The sequence below is a fragment of the Catharus ustulatus genome, chromosome 4 (assembly GCF_009819885.2).
Source record: "Catharus ustulatus isolate bCatUst1 chromosome 4, bCatUst1.pri.v2, whole genome shotgun sequence".
In the NCBI taxonomy this organism is placed as follows: domain Eukaryota; kingdom Metazoa; phylum Chordata; class Aves; order Passeriformes; family Turdidae; genus Catharus; species Catharus ustulatus.
In genome coordinates this window covers 74,821,132-74,842,088 of record NC_046224.1, presented here as the reverse complement: position 1 = coordinate 74,842,088, position 20,957 = coordinate 74,821,132, and the positions used below count along the sequence as shown (strand labels likewise).

The window sequence follows — 20,957 nt, the reverse complement described above, 5'->3', positions numbered from 1 at the left end:
AGATACACTGTGTTCAGTTTTCTAGCTTTGCACTCACTTAGAAACAGGGGAGATGTGTCAGCAGAGTGACTCACACCTCTGTGTCTCTGTGAAGGCTACTACACTCAGATCTCCACGCTGGCAGATGTCCAGGAGAATGTCATGGAGTACCTGCACGTGCTCAGCCGGCCCATGGTCATCAACCACGACCACGATATCATCTGGACAGAAGCCTACATGGACAGCGCGGTAAGGACGTCGAGTCAAAACCTACATCAAGTCCTGAAATATAGATAAAACAAGCCAGGGCTTGGTGGCTGATTGCTAACTTACTGGTCTCTGGCTCTACTGAGACAGACAATATTTCTTTTCTGCTTGCTCTTGGAGCTAAGATGTGTATGCAGACTCAGATGTGAATCTGCAGTGACTCAGGTGATCACACAGGCACAACTCCACCTAAGATGTGCTTGTGTGCAAGCAGTACCTTCTAAAGGATTATTCACACCATAGATTATTCATGGCTCAGCGTGGGGTCACAGAGACAGCCCAGTAGCTAACTGCAAATTGCTTGCTACTCAAAGATAAAGATTTCAGCTGAGGCAGCAGGCTCACTCCTTCCTTAAACTACAAGACCTAACTCACCACAGTGGTCCTGAGCCCAGCCCTGTGGCCCAAGGGCACATTGCAGACAGTCAGCACTTCCAGTGCCCCCTGCTTTGTCTGCCCTGTTGCTTGACATTTGGCTCTGTGAGGGTGACCTGAGGGGGTATCTTCTGCTGCAAGTGAGTACTAATCAAAGACTCCAGGAAAGCTACTAATTACCCAGGAAGTTTATTTTATCAGCAGACTTGCCCCTTCTGGCACTGGTGTGTCGGGTCACGCTTCCCAAGGCAGCCACAGGCATTTGTTGGCTGCACGGTTTGTTCTGCATCTTGTTTCTTGCCTTTTGTCTTGCCCTTCTCTTCCTCTGTCTCAAGCTGTCCTGTCTGTGATTCATTCCTCCATTCATGTATTCATTTGTGTGTTCATCCATGTCTCCCACCAGCTGCCACAGTCTGAGGAGGTAACTGCAGCCTGTGTTTTGTGCTGTGTGCTGTTTCCCTTGTGCCAGTTGGTGTGTTAGTGCCAGCCTTTGCAGCCACAGCTGGCCTGTACATCTGGAGGGGGTGGGGGCTGCAGAGTCCTCTTGCACCAGCAAGAGGAGGAGAGGAGATACTGGATGTACTGGAGAGCTGTGCTGTTGGTTCAGAGTAGGTAGGACTGTCTATGTTGTGCAGTGGCTTAATTCGCCTGATCTCTTTTTCCACATGTCCAACAAGTGCAAGAGAAGTTTACTTGCTGTGTGTTAGTGTGAGTGTTGCTGTGAATGGGAAGATTCCACACAAATATATCCAGAGAAGCAACTCGACATACCAAGCCCGAATCTCTATCAAGTGACTAAATTGTTGACTTGCTCCTTTATGGCTCCCAGCATGGTGTGCAATAGGGACAGGAGGTCATATCTTGCTTTGACACTCTCTTCCCCAAATGAGAGATGGAAGGAGTGAGGCTACTGGCAACAAAGGATTAGAATCTTTGGACAGCTAGGCATGTTTGGGAGACTCCTTTGCATATGGCTTGCCTGTTACCTTCTCTTGTGTGCTTTTAGAGCATCTGCCCTCTATTGAATGGGGAACATCTCTTACCCATTACACATGCATGTCCTGTATCTCTGAGATAGCTCACTATGGTGTGTCTGCATCATGAGTTTTTTCCTGGGCTTAAATGGTTGAGTAACAAGTGTATATAAGTAGGCTTTGTGTGTATTCGTGTCATTTAAATATTTGTCTGTGGTGTTTTTCATTTGTGGTATTCATGAGTTGGCTTGTTTGTGATTTTGCTCATGTTTGTATTGCTTTTCTGTTCTGTGCTGCTTGTGCTGGTGGTATTTTGCACTCATTGTATCTACCCTCATAAAGAGTGGTAGGTATAAGCTGTGCCACCACTTCTACAGGTTCTTGTCTCTTCATTAAAACAACTCTTTAATGCATTTCACTGTCTTTCAACCCATCCTCATCACCCCACACAAGCAAGCATCCTCTTGGACACAGATTACTTAGAAGTGCTGCCTGTTTTCCAAGAAGTGTGGGAGGCAAGGAGGGGGCCAGCTGCAGTGCACATCTGGGCTCCTTGGGAGCTGGAGCCTTGCCCTGGGGCTCCCTGGGGTGCTGCAGGCCTTGCTAACACACATGCTGTTATTCTGTGGCAGCTCTTTGCATCACAGGCTCAGAGCCTGCTGCTCATGACGACAGTGGCCATGCCGGTGTTCAGCAAGAAGAATGAGACGGTGAGTGGGGGATGGGAGGCAGCAGGTCTTTGTGGGGTTCTAAAGCCAGAGGGCCTCTGAACCAACATCTGGCCACTAGGGAAGGCAGCAAACCTCTGCCAGGGTGGGTAGATGGGTGGTAATTTATCTGTCAGAATGCTAGTCTGTCATTTCTTCAAAATACCCTTTAAATATGACACTTCTGTGTTTTATCCCTTCCATTTTCAAGCTGAACCTAGTTCGAAGAGCCTGGAAAGGAACATTACCTTGTCTAGTCTGCATTTTATTGCAGGCCTTTACATCTCACATAGATGAGCCAAATACCCTGGTTTGGGCAAAAGTGTCATTGAGGAGAGGCATCCAGGCCCAAGCTCTCTCCATTGTGGTTTCTAAGTCCTTGTGAAAAACTGGTGTCTAAATTCTGCTTTCAATTTGTCTGACTTCACCTTTCTGTCATAATGGCTTCCTCAGATTGAAAAGCCTGTACTTTTAGTAAGTTCTCATGGGAAGCATCTTCTGCACTGCCATAAAATCAAACCTGTCTATCTTGATAAGATTAAAAAGGTTGAATAATTCAGATGATTTGATAAGGGCATTTCCTCTGGGGTTTGAAACCCTTTAGAGATTCTTTTCTGTGGCATTTCTCATTTCTTTGCATCCTTTTAAAAAGGAAAATGGTACCCTCAGCATTGCTGTACAAGGGATAAACTCTGTGCACCTTCCTTCTCCACTTGGGGCTGGCTGTAACCCACATTAGCTCAGCACTGCCTGTGTGTAATTTATCCATAGTGCTCTCCAGATGCTTATTAAACAGCCAGATCCCCATGGCATGGAGAGGGGATTTCCTTTTTTCTACATTAATAGTTTGGTATTTGGCATGTGATTTAGTTGGCCCAGTTTATCAACCCATTCATGTTGGTTTGCCCTATTTTTTTGACCTTACTGGTATTTACACATACTGAATTGCAGGGGCCTGCCCTCAAAACTTATTTTCAGTGATTTTATATTACTTCTGAATCACAGTAGTGAATACTTGTGTTGTGTAGAAATAGCCTTCTCCATAAACACTGGAATAACCTCTTTGGACTTTTTGAAGGATGTTGATTGGTTTTGAATAAGCCCTTTCACCCAGGCCTAGAGGGGATGAGTGAGAGACTACTAGGGAGAGACAATATTGTGTCTTCAGGTAGAAAACTACCCAGGTTTTGCTTCTGAAAATGGATTCTCCTTTGTTTTAAAGCGCTCCCATGGCATTCTTCTGGGAGTGGTGGGCTCTGATGTCCCACTGAGGGAGTTGTTAAAACTTGCTCCACGGTACAAGGTAAGACTGAGGTAATGCAATTGGTTTCTTTGCACAGTAAAGTCACTACTCACACTTGCATGGGCACAACTGAAAAATCACTTCTCTGCTCTGTAGGAAAAACTGTGAGCATAAGGGGAGAGCTGTTGGATGTAATGGTGTGTGCTTTCTATATAGCACATATGAAATAATTCACTGCTGCAAGCTTTTAGGCTGCTTCAACAACACAGGCACTGGGTGAACCAGTAGGTTGGCAGAAGGTCATAAACCTTTGTGTCCTGATGGTCACCAACCTAGATCCCTCAGAGGTGACAGCCTGTATTAGAAGAATTAAAGTTTTATATCCAGTTCTCAGTGGATAAGAGTTGCCGTGCCAGCTGGCAAAAAATGCACTCATTTTACTGTCAGTTTTCTTAGCAGAAAAACTGGGGGCTGAATGGGTTATGGAGAGCCAACTCTCCTGTCATGCCTAGAGGTTCCTTTCTCCAGATCAGCATGATGGTTTCTTGGCAGTGTACAGAAAGTTGGCTCTCACTTGCTTTGTCTGTACCTGGATGGAGTATTTGCTGTCCAGAATTGGTCAAAAAACTTTCTGGTAGCTCTATTAAAAAAAAGTTCATCCATAGGAAATTCCCCCCAAGATTCCCTGTTTGGTTTCTGCTGTAAATTGCAGGCAGTGGCCCTTTGTTTAGTCAGACTGCACAGCAGGGGACAATGAGCACATCCAAGGACCACCACGAAGTCTGGCAATTTGAGCCAACATTTCAAGTTTTTTGGTTTCTCTTAAGTAACTATCAGACAACTACTACCAATGAGGCAGTTGTCCAAAATCTGATTGCCGAAGACTCAGAGCACTGAAAGTGCTGTCAGAAGCTGTGAATTTGTGGTGCTTCCAGCCATGGATGCAGGGCAGATCATTAACAGGCAGCTGTAAGCAATGATCCTGCAGACAGCCCTGGAACTCAGCATGCAAAGCTGCCTGATCTGGGCCCATTTTTATATGATTAGTTTCTGTATAAGAATAATGCCTTTTCATCTCCCTTCGCCCATGTCACTCAAAGGACAGATAGACAATAATTTTTTTCTGGGCTAAGGAGGGTCACTGTTCTGTTCTCTAAGCAGTGACAGGAAAGGAGGGGGGAAAATTTTGGATTTCATTATATCAGCAGCAGGACACATCTCAAACTCCTCCAACTCCAGGCCAGTTTGGAAGCCTAGGATCCTCAACTTGAATTCCCTGGCATATGGGCTCCAAAAAGACCAGTTCCAGCATTCCAGATCATGGGAGCTTGTATATTAATGATCCTGCTTTTACAGGGCTTGGATATTTCAGCTTTAGTAGGCCAAGAAAGAAATTTGCTGATCCAGTGTATTGGTTTTATTCTTGCCACACCCAGTGAAACCAAGTGTGTTTTTCAAAAAACTGGTTCACGTAGAGATGGTCCAAGGTTTTGGTCTGGGATGTGTGAAATCGCGAATTGATTCCCTGAACGCAGAGACAGACTGTAAATGACTTACCTCCTCACTTCCCTATCATTATCCCTCCAGGATTGTCTCTGTAGGAAAATAGAGTTGCAACTTTTTTATTTGAGGATGGAAACTTTATCCATTGTTGTTTTCCTTGAGACACCTCTTGTTTTGGCAAGCACAGGCTATGTGCAGGTTCTCAGCAACTCGGGGTGTAGCTGGAGTTTTCATTATATATGGGCTTGAGCTGAGTAATTGTCTCAAATCTCTTGAGAGCAGGTCAGCCAGTGTCTGCTCTTGTTACATCATGCTATTCCTTAAAAAGCATTTTAAGACTACAGACTTGTACACTTGGCCTGGGTCAGGTCTGGTCTTGCCAACACTGAAACGTAACGCAGAGCTCCTCTGAAGTCTGAGCGGGTTTCCAGGGAAGCCATCTGTGAGATTCATCCTCACTTGTGCATTCACTGCTCTGCAGTGCAGTGATGGCACAGAGCTGTCACACTGGTTTGGTGCTGTTTGCAGTGTTCCCCATCATAGATAGCCCTTTTTCTGTGCAGCTCTGCTGTGGAGAGCCCAGTCTGCCTCTGGCTGCTAATTTTCCACAATGACAATCAGACCATGGGAGGGCCTATTTTTCTGAATGTGTACACAAACTACCTGCACATCTTTTTGTGCATCCAAGCACAGACAGAGCAGACAGATAGCTGTTTTGAGATGGATTCTATATTCTGCTGATCATTACCTTTAAAAGTAAAATACTCAATATTGGTGGTGCCTGGGTATCAGGAGCACCCATTACACAGCAGTGTTTGTGGCTAAAGCACTGATTATTGTAATGCCTCTTCCTCAGCTGGGTGTCCATGGCTACGCCTTCCTGAACACCAACAACGGCTACATCCTCTCCCACCCTGACCTCCGTCCTTTGGTACGTACAGCTGGGCAGCTGAGAGCCTTTGCTGCCTTGAGCAGTGACTTTCAGTGCTGCTTCTGATTTCTTTGGGGTTTTTGAGCTGTGAAGGCCAACAGCCTCTGACACACTGGCCTCCAGGAGCAGGAGGGCCACTTGGCCTCATTGCTGGGATGCCAAGGCCTGCGATGATTTTACATTTCAGACACGCTGGTCAGCACAAACCTAGCTGCTCACAGCTATGAACATTAGTGTGGTCACCACAGGAGACAGCTGCTGTGAAGCCCCATTGTGTCCCTGTCCTCAAAAAGACAGCTTTGCCCAGGGAGACCACGGGCAGGGCAAGGCAAGGGTGCTGCTTCCAGCCATCAGTTGGCATCTCCCAGTTGCCTTCTCCTCTGATCCCCTGAGATCAGTTGAGGAACCCTCTTTTGTCAGGTAGCTCTAAGTAAAAAGTCAGTGGAGTCAAAGCCTGATTTGCATCAGAGAAGATCTTCTGCTGGTATTATAACATTAATGGGATTATACTCTTAGCTGCAGGAAAAAAAAATTGATTTCCTGCAGGCAAGGGTGTTGTACTGATCTGTTTAGGAGAAGGAGGCCATAGCCTTTACCTTTAAGTTTAGCTGTGTTCTGTCTGTCCCTGGCTCCTGGAGCTGCCTGTCCCACTGGAACTCCTCCAGTCCCTCACTGCCAGTGTAAGAAAATATGTGACATGGGATTAAGAAGACATTTACGCAAACTCTGCCTTCCCAGTCATAAAAGAAATGAGACATCGCTGTTTTTCAAATGACACATCATTTCTCAAAGGGTTAGTTTAAGACATGATCTAGCCACTTACTTGAATAGTATTTTTTTCTTTTTTTCTTTTTTTTTCTTTTTATTTTAAATGCCAGTATAAAGAAGGAAAGAAGCTGAAGCCAAAGCCAAACTACAACAGCGTAGATCTCTCAGAAGTGGAGTGGGAAGATCAGGATGAAATAGTGAGTTTCAAAGTGAATTTAGCGTTTCTTGTAGCACCTTCTCTCTACTACTTTGTGTGCCTGAGTGGAAGATGTGGGGGCCACTCCTGTTGTTTTTCTGTGCCTGACTGGCTCTAAGAGATGGGTGGTTTACAAGAGGACAAAGCATGAAGCTCCCCTACCAAGTGCTTGTCTTCCTTCCCAGCATGAGTTTTCCTTCTCACGGAACGAAGAAGTGCTGGTAGGAGGAAGCAAGTGCACTGAAGGATGCTCCAGTCTGTGTGTACAAGGCCCTACTACTGCCTTCATATAAAGCTGAAGTAGTTCAGGAGTGTGGCAGAGTCCTGTGATGTCTTCCACACATGTAGTATGTGAGATGGAGCTGTGGCCACTTAATAGGGTCAGGAACAAGGCAGTACATTCACCAAGAGACTAAAATTTGCAGTCAGTATTAATAATAGTGGAATAAATTTTAAAAAATAGTGGAATAAAGGACTTAGACACTTGGGAGAAAAAAAATTCCAGAAACCACCTTATTGCACAGGTGGGAAGGCACTGCAAGCAATAAATCACCTGAGGGAAAAGATAAAAAAATAAAACCAAACCCTTGTATACTGTCTTTTGAGCAAAATTATTAACAAGTGATAACAAAGAAACAGCATGTACCTTGAACAGCTGCACACTTCTGCTTTGCACATCTAGGACCCCAGATAAAATGACAATATGGAGGTTCCTCTATGGCTGGTTTTCTCTTACTCAGAACTAGGACAAAATAGTTACTTAAATGGCTAAGATAAGAACTGAATTTGGAGTAAGATAGAATTAGCTGTTAGACACATGGTTCTGGATTACAGGGGAGACTGCTGAGATCAAGGGATCTGATGCTATAGATACCAGCTTAAACAGGTAGGACAAACAGAGCAGCACGAGGATCAAAGTAACTGCTGCCACAACTGTGGGCCAAGTATAAATGCAACATCAAAGGAATTTGGGAGGTGCAAGAGTGGCAAATGGAGAAAGCAAACATAACAGACCTATGCATTGTGGAAAGGAAGACAAAAATAAGAGGTTTTTACATGCAGTGGAACCACTAAGATGCAAGTTGCCAGCAGCTTTCTCTACGTTCATTGATCCCATAGGACTTTGCTTCCCACTGTACTTTTTTTCTCTCTCTGGAGCCACTTGTAGAGTTAGTCCTCTTTTCCTGGTATGCTATTTTTGAAAATAATCCAGGAAATGAAAGAGATTTGCTTTGCTCTCATATTTATTTGGCTAGTGGGTCCCTCTCTGACCAGCTGACACTGATACCTGAATGCAAATACAATACCAATGGTAAGGTTTCTGTCCATAGGCAATCAGAGTAAAACTTTCCAGGACAAAAAAAATCATGAAACCAGCATGAGAAACAAAAGCCACTTTGTGTTCCTGTACTGCATCTTGCAGAAAACAGAAAGGTTGCAGTCCCAGAGGGTGCAGAGACATTCAGTGACGTGAGCGATATCTGCAGTGTGACTTCAGCAAGTCTAGGGGCTCTCAAGATACACCCACTGCAGCAGAACGCTGCCAACATTTCAACACTCATATTTGTAGCTATGGTATTAGATCAATGACAGACTCAACACCAGTTGCAGTATAATCTCAGCAACACTGATAAGCAGCACATTCAGGCTGGGAAAACATGCCCAAGTGCTAGTACTGTGTACTACAGCCAGCTGCAAAAAGAAAGGCAGGAGAGGGAAGCTGGCATTGTCTGGAAAAACACCAACTGATGCACAATGGTGCAACCTGCCTCCAGGCAGCAGCAAGGGTTTGGCTTGCCTGAAAAGGAACACAGGGATATTCACAGCGTGAGGGGAAAAAGGGGAAGGGTCAAGGGTCTGGAGGAGAAGCCCTGCAAGGAGTGGATGAGGTCTCTTGGTCTGGTCAGCCTGGAGGAGACTGAGGGGAGACCTCACTGCAGTTACAGCTTCCCTGAGAGAGGGAGAAGGGTGCAGGCGCTGCTCTCTGCTCTGTGGTGACAGGGACAGGACCCGAGGGAATGGGCTGAGGCTGTGCCAGGGCAGGTTTAGGTTGGATAACAGGGAAAAGTTTTTCCCCCAGAGGGTGGCTGGGCACTGGAACAGCTCCCCAGGGCAGGGTCACAGCACCAGCCTGCCAGAGCTCAGGGACGTTTGGACAATGCTCCTGGGCACGTGGGGCACTCTTGGGTGTCCTGCACAGGGGCAGGACTTGATGATCCTTGTTTCCAATTTGGGATATTCTGTGATTCTGAACTCAGAACCCATAGCAAAGCCTGCAGGCTGTCAGACCACAACAGAGCATGCTGAGGCTCTGGAAGAAGGGCAAGCACTCTTAGCCAAAAAGGAGTAACGCTACCAGTCAATGTTTTTATTTCCAAGATGTGGGCCTTGGGAAACATGAGCTTCATCTTCTAGGTGTGTAAATAACCCACATCAAACAGCCATAATAAACAATACTGTGGCCTTGTAAAGCCACTCCAGTTGATACTGGCTAGCACCTGAATGGAGGCCTGTCTCTGGAAGTGAGGAAACAATTTGTGAATGAGTAAGTTACTTCCCACCTCTTTTTTTTCTATCCAGCCTGAGGCAATAAATTTGATATGTTCTGGGAGGCTGCACCTGAAGTCAAAGCCTTTGTGCTTTTGGAAAGATTTTCTGGATCTTTCTTAGCAGAGACTGGGAGTCACTGTGAAAATTTCATTTTTCCTGTGGAACCTGGGGTGAATAAAGTGGTCTTCTCACTGCCTACCCTGCTCTCATACAGTCTTGCTTTGCTGTGTTAACTGCTTTGCTGCAACTCAGAATTGGTGCTGAATACAGCCTATAATTTATAAATCACTTTTAAAAATGTCAAAGAACTTTGGATTCATCTGAGGGAGTTTGTGGGTTTCTCAGTTTTCTCCTCTTCCAGGCTCTCAAAGCACCATGCTAATGAATTTCTGCCTGCCAAACAGTGAAGTCTGTAACTGAGGCTGGCAATTTCATAGATTGCAGATCCGTTCTTTTTGCTAAAAGACATATCAACAAGCTTTCAGGATAAACTATTACTATTGTGTATCACTCATCAGCTTGACTGTCCACGGATTCTGATCACTGCAAACAGGATTGCTGTTTAAAAGAAGCAAGACACAGCTGGGGAGGAGAGGGAACCAGCAGTGATTCTTTCTGCCAGCCCCTCTGTTAATTCCTGCTGGGCCCTGCTTGGAGGCACTAACACCAAACTTGTTCACCTCTGCAGCTGAGAAGTGCCATGATCAATGGGGAAACAGGCTACCTCTCTATGGATGTGAAGGTCCCTGTGGACAAAGGGGTAAGAAATGATCCTTCTGTTCAGGTCCCACAGGGGAGTGGATGGGAAGTGGATGCTGAAAAACCACAAAGGATGTGGTTTTTAATGTTTGGCATTCCTGAGTGTGAGGATTTCAGTGTTTCACCAGATATAAAATGCATGTGCTAATGACATACAAGAGAATATCATTAGAAGTGCTCATTATAGCTACGAAGATTCTGCTCTCTGAGAGGTACTGGAGATATATCTAGTTCCCTGCTTTGTCTGGGCACAGCCAAAAAGCATGTTGTTTTTTGTGGAATGCATCAGAGATATTCAAGAGTTAGAATAAGGGAAGACTGTGCTGGACTGACTTAGACAGAAGGAGATTTGGAGATTATTTTACCACCCTCTTTCCCTACCCAAAGCCACTCATGAAAACTTTGTCCCTCACTTCATCAGAATGTGATTCCCTTTATCCAGGTCCAGGATTAAAATTCTATCCAAATATTTGCAGATGTTTTATGAAGAGTCCTGGTGAAATGGTGACTTCTGAACACTCCCTACCAGCTCTAGGGCAGGGTTACACATCTTCCTTTGGGATCAGTGCAAAACTATCTCGTACATTTATGTTCACTGGTACTTTTTCATTCATGTTTATTTAGCTCTCTTGAAGATTTTGGCTTTCACCATTTCCTGTTAGGAAGTATTCCAGAGTCCTGCAAGTTCCACTGCCCAAAAGGCTTCTATATTTCAGGAAAGTTTTCCATCCTTTATAGAGAGCGTTTTTTTCAGTGGCTGGCTGAGCTGCTCCCATGCTAAGCCACAGTCAGCACCAATTCCAACAAACTAAATGCTCACAGCCACTGCTGAATTTTTCTGTCTTCATTTCCTAATGAAGACACCCTTCTTTTTCCTCTCAATGACTCTGCTAGATCTTGTCACTACTTTGTTTCTGTCCATTCTTGGTGTTCGCAGCGCTCATGGACCTGCGATGGCTTTGCTTTTCTTCTCCTGGGCGTTGCTAACATCTGCATTTGAAATACCTGCAACTTTTGAGCTATTATGATTGTTCCCGATGATTCTTCTATCATTTCTGGCGCCCAAGTACCAGGGCTGAATTATGTGACTGTTTCCTTGTGGTTCGGTATACAGCAGCCACTCTCTGCAGCAGGATATTTCTGAATAGGGAGGCCCCAAATTTCCTTTCTGCTGTCCCTTCAATTTTTTTCTCCCTCCCACAGCTGCAGTGGAACTGCTACCCTCACTTCTGTGCTTCTTAGCTATTTTTACCAGTTGCCATTTTTCCACATGAAACCCACTTCTTTTCATCCAGCCTTTCTAATTTTAAGGGCTGTTGGGACACTTTTTTCAGTATACAGACAAATGTTCTATTTTGTATTGCAGATAGATCCCTGTACAGAAGGGCTGCTAAGGCAGAATCTGTTCCTCCTATTAGATTTTCTTCCCTTGATGGCCTGTTGTTTACTGTTTCTTTTTGTTTACAGTTGTGCAGCTAGTTCTCCCTCCATATCTTATTTAAGCCCACTTGAATTGATTATTTGGAATAAAAGTTCATGAGATGCTATTTGAAGTATTTTATATAAACTCAGATATATTGCATGTCCTTTATTTCCTTCATCCATTACCTTAGTTACTCTACCAGAAAAGTAATCAAGGTTTTTAGAGCAAGATCTATTCTTTGTAGGTCTAGATTGCTTCTTTGCTAGCTTAACCCCTTTGTGACCCCTCAATAACATTTCTTCTGAGTTATCCAATGATATCTTTTATATCTTTCAATATTTTAGAGACATCCTTCTGCTCCCCTATGCAGGGGGAAAAAAAGATAACAAAAAGTAGCCTTGGTAAAGAGATATTATTTGTTTCATTCTGCTGCTGTGGAAGCCTTATGAAGCACAATGGGGGACTGAGGCTGAGGCTGTGACGGTTTCACTATTATCAGAATATACATGGAGTGGAAACCAGAAATGAAGCTCAGTAATTCCCACTTGCACTCTGCTAGCTGATGAAGCAGAGCAGCATAGAAACAAACCAAGTCTGACAGAGCCTTGAAACAAAGAGCAGGAGGTGGCCAGACTGTGGAGAGAAGATCCGAGAGAAGGGGATAGAAATTATTCTGTCAGCCATGTAAATGTCGATACCCCACATTGACTTCAGCAAGGTATTGAGAATAGAGTGAGATAGGGAGGAAAAAAATAAGGAACAAATACAGGAGGCAGTTGTTAGGGAGTTCTATGGGCAGAAATCCCTTTGCTTGCAGCTTGAGTACAGAAGGGCTGTGTCTGTGAAAGCAGAAGAGAGAGGACATGGGTAGAATTTGTGGCAAACCTCTGGCAATAGCCAGGCCTGGATGCCTAGCACAACATCCAGTCTGGAAATGCACTTGTTCCCAGACTGCAGGGGAGGGCTGTCAGCCATCCTGTCACTGTGCCAACAGGGCCATGCTTTCCTCCCTTGAGCCCCACTAGCAAAGTCCTGCCTGATCATCCTCAGCCCCACTTGGCTCAAGGGTGCCTCTGCTTCTTTCCCATTCCATGGCTAAGTGGTGCTACCTTCAGCTGTCTTGGGGCTGGCTGAGCAGTCACCAGAAGAGGGGCAGATCAGGGAAAAAAGGAGGAGCAGAACAAGCCCTGCTAAATGAAAGGGTCTCAGAGTAGTGGCCAGGTCTTTTCTGTGCCTCCCTGCCTCCATCATCAGATCAGACAGGCAAGAAGGGGGAGGGTTAATACCTTTTGTACCACTCACAGCCACCAAAACACCATCAAGTGATATTCTTTAGGGGTATCACAGCCCTTTGGAAGATCTTGCACATAAAGAGAAATAACTTCATGGAAAGGGTTATTTAAAAATTGGAATGGGCTGCCCGGGGAGGTGGCGGACTCACCATCCCTGGAGGTGTTCAAGAAATGACTGGACTTGGCACTGAGGGCTATGGTCTGCTTGACAAGGTGTGATAGGTCAGAGGATGGACTCAGTGATCTCAGAGGTCTTTTCCAACCTCAGTGATTCTGTGACTCTGTGACTCTGTGTGGTCTTGGCCCAGCAGAAGAAGACCCTGTTGTTCAGCAGTACGGTTGCCATGCATGCAGAGAGAGGGGAGCAAAGGGGCTAAGCCATTGCTACCTCCTCACCTAACAATATCCTGAATCCCCATCACACCTCATGCTATCTCCCATCCCTGTCAGCACAGTGAGCACAAACTTGGTGCACACTGTGGAACTGGAGCCCTCTGTGCCTCACTCCACTTCCAGGGATGCTCAGCTGGAGCAGGTTAGAGCAGCATGACTTTCCCTGGGGAACTCTGAGTTTTCTGTGTTCACTCCCCTGTCTCCCACACACATCCTCTCACCTTGTTCTCAGACTGGGTCTAGGATTTTAAACATATTAGGCTTCATATACTGGCATAAGGCTTGGATAGAAACTTTCCAGAAACTTTTCTCCTTTGGAAAAGCATTCTACTGAAATCAACACTTTGCTACAGGAAAAGGCCAGTCTGGCAAACAGATGAAGTTCTGAAGCAGCTTTCAATAATCTGAAATGTCTTCAGTTTCCCAAATTGAAAATGTGAATTTTTTTAAACCTATTTTTTTAACAAAATTGGAATATGCTAATGTTTTGTCCCACTTTGGCATGAAAGTAAATGTCAAGAATATCAGCATTTCCAACAGGAGTGGGGGAACTTGGCCCTGGCTACCCACCCACACAAAGGATAGGTTTGCCATTCTGCCTCTCCTTCAATTCCACCCCTCCTTCCTGTCTGCCCCTGAGCCTCCCTCCTGCTTGAGATAATGATGATGATGATGATGATGATGATGATATGCAAAGCTGTGTCTAGCAGAAGAGCAGCAGGGCCCCAGCACATGTGCTTGGAGGGGGCGAGAGGGAGGGCAGCTTGCCCCCACCCCTTCCTGCAGCCTGTGCAGGACTAGAACGAAGAAAGGTTTATCTGAAGCCCCTGTTGGAAAGATAGAGTGGCTGCCTGGATCCTGAAAGTCTCAAGGTGCTGGATATGCTGAATACTGCACATTCATCCCAGCCTCCAGCCAGCCCTAGCAAGGTGTGAGGTGTTGGTTTTGCTCAGCCTTGGAACATTATCCCAGGTTCCCATCACCACTATGCCCTTGCTCTGTCAGATGGTTTCTCTTATTCATTTTCTTTTATTCAGAAACGAGTTCTCTTCCTCACCAATGATTATTTCTTCACGGACATCAGTGGCACACCCTTCAGGTGAGCAAGGACTCATGTGGCACCAACACAGTGTATCAGAAGGCTGATCAGGGTCAGCAGATTAGTCCCTTCCCTTCATAAATCTTGCTACAAGGCGTGAGGAGAACAGTAGGAATAACTGACTTCTTTGTTCCTATTGCCATTGAAATATTATTTGGGGTCAATTCAAAAGGAATATTATGATTTACCTGAAATTCAGAGTCCGGAACATATACCTTAGGTAAGGCATGTTGTTTCATTTCGGAGAAATGATGCAGCTTAAATTTTCATTTCCACTGAATATGGTATATGCTTCTGGTGTATGGCTCTAAAAAACCCCAGCATTGTTATACACTGAAAATTACAAACTAACAAATTACAAATTAAGCAAATAGTGTGTGGGAGGGGAGGGAGGGGGTGTTGGTTTTATTCCCCCCCCGAAATGGTTTGAAACTGGCAGAGATTTGAGAAATGTTATCATGGACCTGAATCTACAATGTTGGCCAAAAAAACTGTCACCAGCAATGCCTCGTAGCTCTACAGACAGGTTCCTTAGACCCCTGTGCTGAAATCAGAGCTCATTTAATCCTCTTCTGATTGTGTTCTTTCCTTTAATAGCTGTGGAGGGAGTTCATGTCTGTAAGGGTTGTAACTGCAGGGAATGACACCTTTCCTTGCTGACAAGCTCTTTGTTTTCCTTCTTGCCTGCAGCCTGGGTGTTGTGTTGTCCAGGGGGCACGGGGAGTACATTCTGCTGGGGAACACTTCAGTGGAAGAAGGTAGGGGAAGGACAAGGGAGCTGCTCTGAATGTCACCTGTATGTGTCTGCTTCCTCACTGAACACTCCATGTACTCTCTGGTTTCAGGTTTGCACGACCTGCTCCAGCCAGACCTGTCTTTAGCAAATGAGTGGTAAGTGCTGGAAACCCTGTCAGGGACACAGCACTTTGTCATGATATTTGGGCCAAGCTGCCAGCAATCTGGTTTGAGTTCAGCACCCTCTGTGGCCGAGGGAAAAAGCAGTGCTGTTTGGGTGCAAAGACTGATGGTCTCCAGGCAACTGAGTTTCACCTCTTCCTTTGGGAGACCCTACCAAGACTTGGCACATTGCTTTCCTGAGAAACAGCTGAGATTTATCCTCAGTCTTCTGTGCTCAGACTTGCTTTGTTCCTCCTCATGTTGCTCAGAACTGTCTTACAAAACTTACACTATGTCAGACTTGTTAGGGAATTCTGTTGCAAGCTTGGTGAGAGATTGAAATGCTTTTTTAAATTCTAGTTTGTTTTTAGTTGGCATCCTTCTGAACTGAGCGTAGACCTAACTTCCAGTGAACAAGGAGGTGATTTATGACCCCTGTTTGAAGAGCAAGCAGAATTTAGGGTTTTGCCTGGTTTGGATATGAAACAGGGTGAAGCATAGCACTTTCCATTTATTGCTGTGAGGTTTGGGGTTTTCATGAACCCAACATTCAGTCCCACTCAGTCACGTGAACCCAGGCTGTATCAAAGCCAAAATAACTGTATTCAAGCAGCTCTGCACCCCATCTCACCTCTCATTACACTCTCAAGTTTCACAAGCAGCACACTTGAGACACAAACAGCAACTTCTTCTGACTTCAGGTGTCAGCTTACCACACTTTACAAATTAATTTCTCTTAGACTTTTTTCATAAATCACTTCTTTCAGCCCCTTTATGAGTTTTAATTCACTCTTGTAACCCCTTCCTCTCCCTTGTCCTGACAGTGGAGCAGTAAAAATTGGAAGTAAGATTAGAAGACTGGTTTCCTTTACAGCACAGAGCATTTCTAATACAGTCTTCTGCTTGTCCCCAAGCTGTGTCCTGAGACTCCTGCACTTGTGTCCCCATGGGACAGTTTTTATTGTCACCAGATCACACTGCAAGATCATTCCTTATCTCACACTTTGTTCCTCTGTTATTTTTTCTGCTCCTGGTGTGGTTTCACATTGCACATGACCCTCTGCTTTTCAGGTCTCTCCATCACACTGTTATTGTCTATACAGGCACACGTACGCATCTTGCACAACATAACACAGGAAGCTGCTGGCAGGATTTGGAACAGCTCTGTTGCATTGTGAGCTTATGCTGGAGAACACAGCAACCCTACTGAGCACAGCAGTCAGGTTAATTGGTGTTTGGTTCAGTGGCAGGGTTTGACTTACGGCCACACTGTTAGGTTTAGAGTGGGCACAACGTGCAGAGTGGTAAAGACTCTGCAGACCAAGGTTTCTTGCTGACTTTCTTTTCACAGTTATTGTAATCCAGGAGCATTTGTTTGACTATGGTTTCTCTTTGCCCTTTTGGGTTTCTTCGCCTTGTCCCACCAGGATTTACTGCATCACTGACATTGATCCTGACCACAGGAAGCTCAGCCAGCTGGAGGCTGTCATCCGTTTCCTCACTGGAGAGGAGCCTGACCTGGAATGTGAGTCCCAGGCACTAAAAGGGCCCTGCTGGGGTTTTCCTGTACTCATCACAAGGGAGAGGGGACTGTGACTAAGTGATTGGTGACAGACTGAACCCCTGAGGCTCTTGCTGAAACAGGCAGGACTGAACTCAAGCCCGGAATAATTCACAAGTGGAAATGAGCTGAGAATCCTTGTCTCCATCAGAGGATTTTTTTTCTGTTTCAAAGCTGACACATAACTCAGCCATATTGGAGGTCTTAGCATAGGAAATACTGCAAAGTGGAAGGCTTGAATGGTGCTTGGCAGGGGCTGCACACCAGGTTTAAGACAGACTGACTGACTGGCCTAGAGGGGGCAATGGGAGGAGAAGCCAGGAAAAGTGCTGAGACAATTCAGTTTCCCACAGACACCAGGCATCATCCTCCAAGGTGCCCTCTGGAGAGATGGGTTCTTTCAAAACAAAGATTATTTATGTTGTTTTCCAAACACAACAGGTAACTGATGTAGGAGAAAAAACAGTTACATGATTATTATCTTTCCTGCTCCCCCTGCTGCTCATCTCTTGCACCAGGTCCCATTCTCCTGCAGCTACTGCAGCACCACTGAAGAGTGGGATCTCTGTCAGGGGTCAGAGATGGGCAGCTGTGCATGGGAATTCCTCACAGCATTTGGTTTTAGGATGTCCTTCATCCCCCTTAGCTGTTGCCAAGTACAAGCTTTTGCATGTAACTCTGCACCTCAGAGGCACAAGGATGGGAATCTTTTAAAAGTAAAATCAACAACAATGCAGTAATCCTTCCTCTCTTGCACAATGTGAGCAGACCCCTCCTGGCTATCCTTGTAGTAGGCTGCAAAGAGGACATGCATGAGTTGAACAGGCCAGGGAGGAGCTCTCCAGTTTGAGGAGAGCTGACTTGGTGAAATATGTAGGCTTAGAAGTGTTGTGGAGGAAAAGACAAGTATGATTTGAACACATGAATCCTAGATATGGGGGCCCTGAAGAGGGAGAGATCTCATGGTGGGCTCTGATTTTGAGGCTTGAATTACAACTGTGGAGAGAGGGATCCTGAGATCTGTGACAAATTTGGGAGAACTTGAGCTAAAACATTAAGGGAACACCTGGAACATTAACCCAGAAAGTTTCAGTGCCAGAAACACTGAAATTGTGGGGTGACTTCATCTAGAACAGCACTGAAAGGGGCGTTTCTGCAACAATCACCATGTTCTCACAGATTAGTGCAAGCAGGGCAATACAGAAACAGAGCAGGTCAGAGAAATGGGGTTCTGGGGCATGTCATTTAGTACATGATGATACCTTGAACTTTCCTAATCACTACTTAGCTCCAGACTAAAGTGGATTAGACTGGTAGCCTAGACTGGCTTGAGCTTCTGGTGAAAACCAGGACAGGAAAATGGTTTGTGACTCACAGGAAGGAAACGGGGGCTAACAGAGAAGCCAGTGAGCAAAGGGACAGAGTAGAGGCCATAAAAAAAAATCTCTAGTGGTTTTGAAGGAAGCTGCTTGAGTGGAAGGTGTTGGCTGGTATCCTCTCTACTGGATACCCAGAAAAAAGGTCAAGGCAGGGATTTGAGGCAAAGGCCTGCTCAATGAAAGAGTCAAGTGACGGTCTAATTCATAACTTCATTTGAAAGCCTCTCACTTGCCCACACTTGTTTGGGCACCACCCTTCCACAGAGTTTGCAGGGGAACTGGTCTGATGATTTTGGACATTAGGAAGAAATTCTTCATAGAAAGGGTGATTAATTATTGGGACAGCTGCCCAGGGAGGTGGCAGAGTCACCATACCTGGAGGTGTTTAAGGAAAGACTGGATGTGGCACTCGGTGCCATGGTTTGGTTCACACGGTGGTGTTGGGTCATAGGTTGGACTTGATGATCTCAGAGGTCTTTCCCAACCTCATTAATTCTGTGATCTTGGCTGTAACATCTGCTCCTGTGGTTTCCACCACCTAGGGTGTTAGGACCTCTTCTCTGCCCTATAATTGGAGGCCTCTTTTTTGTGCTTCAATGATCCGCTGTCCTGGACAGGCAGATGCTCTTACCAAGGGACTCTCTAAAACATCTAGGGAGAAACTTGTCTTTCTCTCCTGAATTTTTGTTTCTTTTTCTCCTTAGGTGATGAGGAGTTGGTCCAGGAAGTGCTCTTTGATGCAGTGGTCACTGCCCCCATGGAGGCCTACTGGACAACACTAGCCCTCAACATGTCCTTGTAAGTGTAGGAGACAAAAATATGGGTAGAACACCCCTGAAGATGCATCTCCAGATAATATGGGTTTATGCAGTGCCTGAAATAGTCACAAACTTTCGTCAGCATATAAGAAACTCTAGAAATTGTTCAAAAAGCTGATAGAAATAGCTCAATATCTTTAGAAATAGCTTGGAAAGTGTCTCTCAGGAGTGAACTCCACTAAGCTGAGCCTTCTTGAGAAAGTCTTTAGTTTGATGAGGGTTTTTCTAGTGGAGAAAAGGGAGTTGGTCTTGTCTCTATTGGTGGTACCTCCAGATTGAACCCCAGGAAGATAGTTGACAGGCTGGCTTCAGTAAACAACTTTGTAGTTCATTATTTCCAGTGAGGCACCTGTTGCTTGTGGTGTCTTGTATCATGTCACACAGATCTTTCAGCAGACAGCGTGTTCCTTACAGATACACATGGTCACTGGACTCCTGTCCCCGTTTCAGTTCCTTGTATCCCTACACTAACAGAAGCTGAGCCAGTGACAGTACTGCTAGGACACCCAATTATCAGCACACCCTTAAATAGCTACAACAACACACCCTCTTTGGTCACATTCCTGCTGCATTTCCTCTCCTGCACTTGAGCCTCATGAGAGTATCCTGGAGCAGAGCTAGCAGGGCCAGAGGAGGTTATGGTCTTTTTAAAAGAGAAGGAAATAAGCAAACTTCCAAGGTTTAAATCTGAGCACCAGTCTTAAACCTGCTAATTGTCAGCCAGTAACAACCCGTTGCCATTAGCAGAGAGGAGTCAGTACCACTCCTAGTAATATTGCAAATGAACTTTGGGCCAGGTCTCGAGATGTGGCTTCAAGTTTGAAAGGCCTTCACCTTGGCGCAGGGATCGTGGCTCTTCTTGTGAGAGCTGTTTGCTTCTGCTTGTGTGTTTCTGTTGCACAGGGACACTGAGGCAGGCGTTGAGATGGCATTCCTGGGTACTCGTGCTGGACTCATGAGGAGTGCCCTGTATGTGGGCTCTGAGAAGATTTCCAACAAGTAAGTCCCTAAAGTGCCTTAAGGGGTTTCTGTTAGTGTCTCTGAAGGGACAGCAGGAGATCATCACCACCCTTAGAAATGCTTTTGGGGAGATAGAATGGAAAGAAGCAACACCTTGATGGTATTAATGTTGATTCACAGAATCAGGGTGGGGGGGCCCTTTCTCTTCCTCTGGTCCTTTTGAGTTTTTCTTAAAATACTGTCCCAAAGTGCATTCATTTGAACAAAACCCTTCAACCATTCCCTGACTTCAGTCAGCTAAGACAGAAAATGCCCGCAGTTACTGCGTATCCCCAGGACCATTGCGCAGTGCAAAGGCTCTGCACTCCAGTGCCCCAGCGACATTCCAGCCTGGCTGTGTTTGATCTTTGTGTCTCAACTCCACTTGCAGATTTATGGTGTTCTGCCTCTCACACTGTCCACATCCCAGCAGCATCCCAGTGCCTTGCAGTGAGGCGTTAAGTGATGTGACTGACATCTGTCACATCCCATTCACTCTCTTGTGCTCTCCCTCAAGGCAGAAGTGTGTGTGCACTGACGGGTTTTGACGTGGAAAGGGTAGTTTGCATTCTGTTGCATTTTGGATACACAGGCTGGTGCATGCTGCCAGAGGAAAGGACAGGTCACAGAGGCACACCAGCAGATGGAACAGAAAGGGACCATGTGGGTGGTGGTTATTAGCTGCTTGGCAGCTGTTTCACTGTCCCCAAGTTCCCCAAACATGAGTCCTACACTCAGGCTCTGCTGTGCCTGAAAGGTGACACTCTTCATGTGCTAGAAGCAGTCTGAACAATTCAGAGTAGTCAGTCTCTGGCAACAAGGGAGGAATGCTGTGTGCTGCAAG

The 20,957-nt window shown here is 45.6% G+C and overlaps 1 protein-coding gene across 2 annotated transcripts in view; it reads left to right on the top strand.

Annotated features, from left to right (window-relative positions):
- The window catches only part of CACNA2D4 (calcium voltage-gated channel auxiliary subunit alpha2delta 4), a 117,804-nt gene that overhangs the window by 26,256 nt on the left and 70,591 nt on the right, over positions 1–20,957 (top strand). For both annotated transcript variants that reach the window (XM_033057445.1, XM_033057446.1), the window contains exons 13-24: positions 95–228; positions 2,228–2,305; positions 3,525–3,605; positions 5,905–5,979; positions 6,858–6,944; positions 10,182–10,253; positions 14,398–14,459; positions 15,150–15,217; positions 15,305–15,350; positions 16,784–16,881; positions 19,001–19,094; positions 20,018–20,113. In XM_033057445.1, the coding sequence (XP_032913336.1) occupies positions 95–228; positions 2,228–2,305; positions 3,525–3,605; positions 5,905–5,979; positions 6,858–6,944; positions 10,182–10,253; positions 14,398–14,459; positions 15,150–15,217; positions 15,305–15,350; positions 16,784–16,881; positions 19,001–19,094; positions 20,018–20,113 (991 nt within the window). The remainder of the gene's footprint in view (positions 1–94; positions 229–2,227; positions 2,306–3,524; positions 3,606–5,904; positions 5,980–6,857; positions 6,945–10,181; positions 10,254–14,397; positions 14,460–15,149; positions 15,218–15,304; positions 15,351–16,783; positions 16,882–19,000; positions 19,095–20,017; positions 20,114–20,957) is intronic.